We start from the raw sequence: 8,684 nt of genomic DNA on the forward strand, positions 1-8,684 counted from the left end.
GAGAGACAGCTCTGCCCAGGAGCAGCTCCTCTGCAAAGCGCAGCAGGGCTGAGGGCTCTGCCTGGGGGTCTCAGGGAGACGAGCAAGGCAGAGAGAGATGAAAGGTGGTCAGGACTGGGAGGATGACTGAGAGCTCACTGGAGGAGAAATCTTTGCAGCCTTGCCATGGTAAGTCTCTGGGTGCAGGGCAATGCAGCTGTAGCTCCTGGAGGCATCTCCTCAAGTTAGCACAGGCACAGCTTGAGGGATCTGTAAGGAGGGGGCTGTTATCAGGCAATTTTGAACAGCTGTGTAGCTGGGTGAGCAGGCAAGGGTGCCCAGGGCTGTCCTGCAGAGCAGGGTCCCTGCACCCCAGGGCTGTGCTGGGACAGGGACTCTGCCACCTGCCAGGGTCAGCACTGCCCGGGGAGATCCCCAAAGTGCTGTGGGGAGAAGCTGTGGGGGGAAGGGATGACCCCTATCAGGGCAGGAAAGGTGCTTCTGCTGTTAAGGGGGTGCTGTGTGGATCAGAGCTGCTCACAGCTCCAGATCACCCCCAGGATTTTTCCAAGTGGATGCCTCAAGCAGAAGATCAATGCAAGGATTAGCAGACAGATAGGGAGCTTTCCTGAGCCTGTCTTTTCAGTTTCCTATCCCGAGGATTGGGGGGTGCAGGAAAGGTTAAAATGAAAATGAGCTCTCGTGCTTAAACAAGTCACTGTGACTCCTGAGCTGCAACTTTGAATGATCAGTACATCTGCCAGAAGCCTCACAACATCCCTTCAGCTGCTGCTCTGCCTGTGCACAGCACCAGCATCACATCTGCTGAACCCGTCAGCCTTAGTCTGACCTGTCCTGTTTTCCAACCTGCAAACAGGAAGATGCCCCCAGGCAGTGCCCTGTGAACAGGCAGGATCTGTAGGGCCAGGGTGAGGGCACAGAGGGTGGCATGGTCTGTGAGCACTGACAGGGAAGAGACATGGACAGGGAAACACCTCCCAGGGGGAGAATCTCCAGGCAGCAGGGAAATGATCAGAAATGAGAGGAAAATAAAACTGGCATTGTTATGGGAGGGGGAACACAGAAAACTCCCTACGATCCTCTGCAGTGCAGATCCCTCCTGTGAGCAGCCCCCTCGCCTCCTCTCCCACCCAGCAAAGCCTCTGCCCTCAGGGCCGGGGGCTCCAAGGCATGAAGCAGCTCCTGTGCAGCCAGAGCTCCAGTTCCCTCTGCAGAGCACAGGGGCTGAGAGCAGCTGCCCGGCAATGCTGGTGTGTGGGAGGTGGCTGCACAGCTGGGGAAGGGTGACGCTGTCTGAGTGCCCGGCTGCCTCTGCCCCGGCCTCTCTCACACCCACCCTCACCGCATTTTCCTTCTTTCTCTGGGTCACTGTTGTTGTGATCTTGTTCTTGCTGTCGGGCTCTCTGGGGATGGGAGTTTCAGCTGCACAGTCACAGCCTGATCTTGTGGGTCCTTTCCTGCAGGTGTGTCCATGGGAACACGTGTCCCAGCTTTGCTCTGACCTGTGGGGCTGTGGGCAATGCAGTCTGTGGGGCAGGGGAATGAGCATTATCTGAATTCCCCATGCAGAAGTGCAGAGATGCTATGATGGAAGAAATGCAGTTCGGTTTGTGAAATGAGCTGTGTGTGTCTTGGGATAGAAGTGGGGTGCTGAGAGCTGAGGAAAGGGTGGGACATGTCATGGTCTGAGGTGGGTCCCTCTGCTCTCAGCAGTGCCCAGTGGCTTTTCAGGGTAACATGCCAGTGTGATCAGCCTCCATCTCAGAAAGGGCAGCTGGAGCAAGACAGAGGGACAGACCAGCTGCCTTCACTCTGCACTGACCCAAAGACATCCTCTGGTCTCGCAGGACTCGCTCTGTTCTCCCTGAGTGCAGCAGAAATGCTGAGAGTTTCTGACACCCAACAACACTCTCCAGGGGAGTTGCAGGAAGCTGCAAAAAAGAAGCCTCTCAAACTGCCTTGTTCCGTCCTGGTTCATTATCACTAGGAGAGCAGATGCTGACAGTCCCTTCTGCACCGGGAACGGGTCCATCTGACACAGCTGAACCCCAGGACTGGACCCTGTTCCCCCATTCCATGACCCCTGCTGCAGAGCAGGGCTGACTCCTGGGCAGCCAGCGGGCACAGGCCCTGCTCCTCACGGCACCTCCAGCCAGCACCACCCAGGACTCAGCCACGGACCCGAAGGAAGGTCTGGAAAAGGACAAGGAGTGTGGAGCGGGGGGAGGGGGTATGTGATTTTGCTCAGAGAAGTTTCTCCTAAATTGTGACTTTCTTTTGCTCCTGTAACAGTGCCCCACGCTCATCAGCAGCAAATGTCCAACAGCAGCTCCATCACCCAGTTCCTCCTCCTGGCATTCACAGACACACGGGAGCTGCAGCTCTTGCACTTCTGGCTCTTCCTGGGCATCTACCTGGCTGCCCTCCTGGGCAACGGCCTCATCATCACCACCATAGCCTGTGACCAGCACCTCCACACCCCCATGTACTTCTTCCTCCTCAACCTCGGCCTCCTTGACCTGGGCTCCATCTCCATCACTGTCCCCAAATCCATGGCAAACTCTCTGTGGGATACCAGGGTCATTTCCTTTGCAGGATGTGCTGCCCAGGTCTTCTGTGTATTTTTCTTGTTTGGTGCAGAGTATTTTCTTCTCACCATCATGTCCTACGACCGCTATGTTGCCATCTGCAAACCCCTGCACTATGGGACCCTCCTGGGCAGCAGAGCTTGTGTCCACATGGCAGCAGCTGCCTGGGCCACTGGGTTTCTCAATGCTCTGCTGCACACGGCCAATACATTTTCACTGCCACTGTGCAAGGGCAATGCCCTGGACCAGTTCTTCTGTGAAATGCCCCAGATCCTCAAGCTCTCCTGCTCACAGTCCTACTTCAGGGAAGCTGGGCTTATTGTGGTTTGTGTCTGTTTAGGATTTGGGTGTTTTGTGTTCATTGTGGTGTCCTATATGCAGATCTTGAGGGCCGTGCTGAGGATCGCCTCTGAGCAGGGACGGCACAAAGCCTTTTCCACGTGCCTCCCTCACCTGACCGTGGTCTCCTTGTTTGTCAGCACTGCCATGTTTGCCTACCTGAAGCCCCCCTCCATCTCCTCCCCATCCCTGGACCTGGTGGTGTCTGTTCTGTACTCAGTGGTGCCTCCAGCAGTGAACCCCCTCATCTACAGCATGAGGAACCAGGAGCTCAAGGATGCCCTGTGGAAACTCATATCTAAGTGTTTTCTGAAGCAATAAACTCTCCATCTCCTTCTACATAGCAGTTTTAATGTAACTACTTACAGGCCCAGCCTCTCATCTCTATTTTCTGTTGTTATTGATGGGTTTTTTTATTGTGATAACATTGTCATCCCCTTTCTAAATTACTTTCTTCTTTTCTTTTATAACCACTGGTTGTGTAAATGAGGAGCCATGATCTGTGTGTATTTAAACAAAATAAAGGGTCCTGTAGTGACTTGTTTTTCAATATATATCCTTCCTGCAAGGCCTTTTGGAGCTGCAGGGACAGTTCCTGTGTGCATGGGAGGAGGGGAAAAGAGTCCAACCTGGCAGCACTGCCAGGGAGCAGCAGCGCTTGGCCTTCCAGAGCTGTTCTCGTTCCACTCCCACACTCTCCTTCTCATCCCTTGTGTTGGTGCAAGGCCTGAGTGCTCTGGCAGCCTGGTCACCGTCCTGCTGTGTGTCAGTCCTGTGAGCGCAGGCAGGGACAGGCAATGGGCACTTGTGTGACAGAGCTGGCCTCACAACAGCCTTTCCAGAAAGAAAGGTGATCTCCTATAGGCAGGGCATGATTGTTTAGGTCTTCTTCCAAACCTTCTCTCAAAAACATTCCCAAGGAAGTGGCCCACAGATACAAACACCAGGGTTCAGCTAAACAGTGTGTGTGTGCGGGGCTGGGCACACAGCAGTGTCCTCTCACAGCCAGGCCTCCTGCCAGAGACCTGCAGGACCAGCAGAGCAGGGGCTGGGCTGTGTCCCTGTGCACTGGACACCCCGCGGAAGCTGCCCCAGGGCATCATCATGGACTGGCCCCTCATAACCTCCATTTCCAGCCCTGGCCTCTCTCCCCAGCTCACAGAGGTTGTTCTTCCCTCCATGGATGGACACTGAATGAGTAGTTCAACAGTCCGAGTTTGTGTTGTACAGATGAGATGTGAGCACGCACATCATGTACGAGAGGTGAAATGAACATGAGTGAGGAGTGCTTTTCACTCACATTGTTAGTAGGAAATATATTTGACAAATTTGAACAAGGAGAGGAAGCGTGATGGGTGTCTACAGCCTGCAGGAAAAGAGGGGCACGTGTAGCACTGTGTAGAACACGCTTCAGTCTTGGTCAGGTCTTGGGTGCTAAGGAGGGAGATGGATGGGTGTGGTATATGAGGTCAATTGTGTCTCGGTAACTCATAATCCAGTAAGCAGCGTGTGGCTGTGAAGGGGACTGTGGGGTCAGTTCTGTCTCTGGAGGTGACAGCCCAGCAGAAGGAACACGGCTGGGAAAGAACCTCTGCCAAAGTAGCCACAAGCCCTACCAAGTAAGAGGCCTTGGGGATGGGTTGTCATGTCCATCCCACCTGAGTATATGATGGAACAGCAGCAGGAACATGGTCGTGTCTATCAGAGAAGCTGAAAGGCCAGCAGCAGTCCTGGGATTTAGAAGATCATGGTGAGGTTACTTCTCTCCGGTCAGGTAAAAGACCTTCAAAAATCCTAACGGGTTGGGTTTCCTGCATGAAGAGCAGTTTCTGAGATGGTTGAGCTTTCCTTGTTAGTGGGAAGAAGCAGGAAAGAGAAAAAAAAAGCCAGAAAGTGCAACTTGAAAGGTGAGGACAGGCTATCAGGAGGAAGAAATGTCACTGGAAGGGCAGTGCTGTGGTGCAAGAGGTCACCCAGAGGGAGCTGGATCAGCCCATGGTTTGTGTTCCAAAGAGCAGCCAGTGAGGGTGCAGACACATCAGGGAAGGGACAGAAATGCTGGGGTGAGAGCAGGTGGGGAAGCAGATGGGTGTGTGCAGCCTGCAGGGAAAGAGGGGCAGGTGTAGGACTGTGTAGAACAGCCTGTGATGGAGATGGCAAAGGGCGCTGGTGAGGCTGGAAGGGACCAACAGAACCCAGGTCTTTGTCCCCTTGGCCATGGCAGTTGTCTCTACCACTGAGGCCCAGGAGAAGACATGTTGTCCTCATGGCACTGGGGCCTCGTTGCCCCCTTGCAGCCCCATGGGGAAGCTGGAAGGTGTTGTACCAGCGTTGTCCTTCCCTCGGCCTTGCACACCCACATCCCACGGTCCCAGGAACAGCCCTGAGCCGTGTGTGAGGGACAGGATCCCCCTTCCCATTGCCTGGAGGTCGTGGCTTCTCCTTTCTGCTTCAGAAAGCAAACCAAGGGGTTTCTGACCATCAGAGCTGAAGAAAACACTAAAAGGAGACCTCATGGTGGCTAGAGCTTCCTCACAAGGGGAGAAGGAAAGGTAGGTACTGATCTCTTCTCTCTGGTGACCAGTGACAGAACCCAAGGGAATGGCAGGACAATGTGCCAGGGGAGGGTGAGTTGGACATGAGGAAAAGGTTCTTCACCCAGAGGTGCTGGACACGGAACAGGCTCCCCAGGGAGGTGTCACAGCCCCAACCTGACAGTGTTCAAGAAGAGACTGGACACCGTCCTCAGACACACGGGGTGAACTGTGGGGTGTGCAGTGCAGGGACAGGAGTTGGACTGCAGGAGGGTGGTCAGCTGAACTGCTACTTTGGATTTCCGAAGGGCAGACTTTGACCTGTTCAGAAGGCTGGTTGGCAGAGTCCCTTGGGAGGCAGTTCTGAAGGACAAAGGTGTCCAGGAAGCTGGTCTCTCTTCAAGAAGCTGATCTCAGAGGCGCAGGAGCAGCTGTCCCCGTGTGCCGGACGGCGAACCAGTGGGGAAGTAGGCCGGCCTGGCTGAACAGACAGTTGTGTCTGCAGTTTAGGAATAAAAAGAGAATTTATAACCTTTGGAAGGAGTGACGGGAGGCTTAAGAGGAATACAAGGATGCTTTGGCCAGGCCCAAAGTGTTGTGGTGAATGGAGACAAATCCAGTGGGTGGCCGGTCACGAGTGGTGTTCCCCAGGGCTTGGTACTGGGGCCAGTTCTGTTTAACCTCTTTATCGATGATGTGGATGAGGTGATCGAGTCCACCCTCAGTAAGTTCGTAGATGACGACAAATTGTTCTGGAGTGTTGATCTGCTGGAGGGTGGGATGGCCATACAGAGGGATCTAGATGAGCTGGATTGTTGGGCTGAGGCCAATTGTAGGAGGCTTAACAAGGCCAAGTGCTGGGTCCTGCACTTGGGTCAGAACAACCCAGGCAGCACTACAGGCTTGGGGAAGAGTGACTAGAAAGCTGCCTGGCACAAAAGGACCTGGTGGTGTTCATTGACAGCAGCTGAACCTGAGCCAGCGTGTGCCCAGGTGGCCAAAAAGTCCACCAGCATCCCGGCTTGTATCAGGAACAGTGTGGCCAGCAGGACTAGAGAAGAGATCATCCCCTTGTACTGTGGTCAGTTTTAGGCCTCTCATGACAAGGAAGACATCGAGGTGCTGGAGAGAGATCAGGGGAGGGTGACAAGGGTGGTGAAGGGGCTGGAGCACAAGTCTTACAAGGAGCAGCTGAAGGACCTTGGGGAATTCAGTCTGGAGAAAAGAAGGCTGAGGAGAGACCTTATCACTCTCTACAGCTCTCTGAAAGGAGGTTGTAGTATGGAGGGTGTTGGTCTCTTCTCCCAAGTACCAAGTGAGAGGACAAGAAGAAATGGCCTCAATTTGTGCCAGGGAAGGTTGCGATTGGATGTTAGGAAACATTTTTTCACAGAAAGGATTTTGAAGCAACAGAACAGACCGCCCAGTGAGGTGGTGGAGTCACCATCCCTGGACGTGTTTAAAAGACAGACAGATGAGGCTCTTAGGGACATGGTTTAGTGCCAGATTTAGATTATGGTTGGACTCAATGATTTTAAGGATCTCTTCCAACCACAATTATTCTATGATGCTATGATAAGTCCTTTTTGATATTTTCTTTCTCAGAGCACTATGCAACCTCCCTGAGAGCCATGTCTTTTCTGAGGTGTTTGAGAGATGTCTCACGGTCACACCAGCCAGTTCCACCAGCACCTGTCTGCCCCTTCCCACACCAAAAATTTTCTCCATTACCCAACCTTCCAGGCGAGTTTCTGGGACACAGCAAATGCTCTCCAGGTCTTCTGGGCTTGTTAAGAAGAGAGCAGCTTGTCAATATGTTGATGGGCTCTCTGTGCACCTCAAAGCTTTCCTGAGCATTTTGCTCAGTGCCCAACCTTTCTGGTCCTTAAGCTCTGGATGAGGGGATTGAGCAGGGATGTGGGTGTAGTGTAGAAAAAAGGCTTTATCAAACTGTCTTGGGAGGGCTATTCTGTGCATCCCACAGTCAAGGATGAGGGTGCTGTAGAAAACTGGCACCGGTGAGAGGAGCTGGTGGGGAAGGCCTTGTGCCTGTCTACACAGGGGTAGAAAGCAGTGATGCATTCATGGGATGCCCATGTGAACAGGGAGGGGAGAAATGGTTCTGAAATGCAAACGCTCAGCATATGCAAGAGCTGCAGAAAATAGTCCTAACACATCTGTGAGCAGAGATGGTGCCGTTGTCAGCCACAAAACTGGGCAGCAAGTGGGTCTGGGTGCTGGAGCTGTAGCAGGTCTCCAGGGAGGACACAGGGACCTCGGTTCAAGGAAGCACATCCCAGTGCTGCATGCCGGTGGTTTCTTGGGGAAGTTACTCAACATGAAGTGACCTCAATACACTGTCCCACAGGCCTCCATGGCACCCACAGGAACAGCTGATGGCATTTGTGCTTATTAGGGTACATCTGCCCCCGCACAGGATGTGCATGCTCACATCTACCCTCAGTGCAAACCTGGATTTCTGACCTAGTCATTCGGTGTCCTTCCATGGGGGGAAGAACAAGCTCTCTGAGACCTGGTGAGAGGACAATGATCAAAATGGTGGCTGCAAGAGGCAACAGCCCCAAGCTGGCACCCGGCAGCATGACAGACTCTTTCCATGTCTCTCTTGCACACACACTGTGTCCTGCTCTTCTCCTGGGACATCCCATCTCCCCACAAAGCCTTTCCCTAGGGAGAGCACACCTGCACTGGCCTGGCTGCCATTCCTGCACCCTGTCCCCACGCTCCCCACAGCCCCCGAGCTGGGGGTTTTGCTCTGTAGATCAAGTGGGCTGTGGTGCCCGGGCTGTGGTGACTCTGCAGGGCCGTACTGGTCAGACTGGGAGGCAGCCCCAGCTGATGGTGGTCACTGCCACTGACCGCGTCCCACACAAACTCTTGGGTGGCCACGGAGGGTGCTCAGAGGGACCCTGCCTTATTCACCATGTGCGTGGGTGCTGGCCACCAACAAGCAACTGCTGAACAACCAGCCCGAAGTCCCTCGAAAGCCACACTGGGACCCTGATCCCATCACACTGAGCCCACAGAGAAACAAGCCAAACAATGAGCCCCTTGAGAGTCTATTCCTTAGGCATGTTCTTTAAAACAACTCTGGAAGAAGATCTAAACCTTCAGGCACTGTGCTAAGGAGATCCCCTTGCTGCAGGAGATGCTGTTCTGAGGCCAGCTCTGTCACAGAAGTGCCCATTGCCTGTCCTGGTCA

General features: G+C 53.8%; 1 protein-coding gene across 1 annotated transcript; it reads left to right on the plus strand.

Moving 5' to 3' along the window:
* Positions 1–2,696: 2,696 nt before the first annotated feature.
* LOC136000277 (olfactory receptor 14J1-like) lies at positions 2,697–6,553 on the plus strand (the record flags this gene model as incomplete). Its single annotated transcript, XM_065654055.1, has 3 exons — positions 2,697–3,149; positions 6,113–6,236; positions 6,426–6,553. Coding segments are annotated over 3 exons (705 nt in total), but the record flags the coding sequence as incomplete, so codon positions are not given.
* Between the last annotated feature and the right edge of the window lie 2,131 nt (positions 6,554–8,684).

This window comes from Caloenas nicobarica, chromosome 32, assembly GCF_036013445.1.
Source record: "Caloenas nicobarica isolate bCalNic1 chromosome 32, bCalNic1.hap1, whole genome shotgun sequence".
In the NCBI taxonomy this organism is placed as follows: Eukaryota; Metazoa; Chordata; class Aves; order Columbiformes; family Columbidae; genus Caloenas; species Caloenas nicobarica.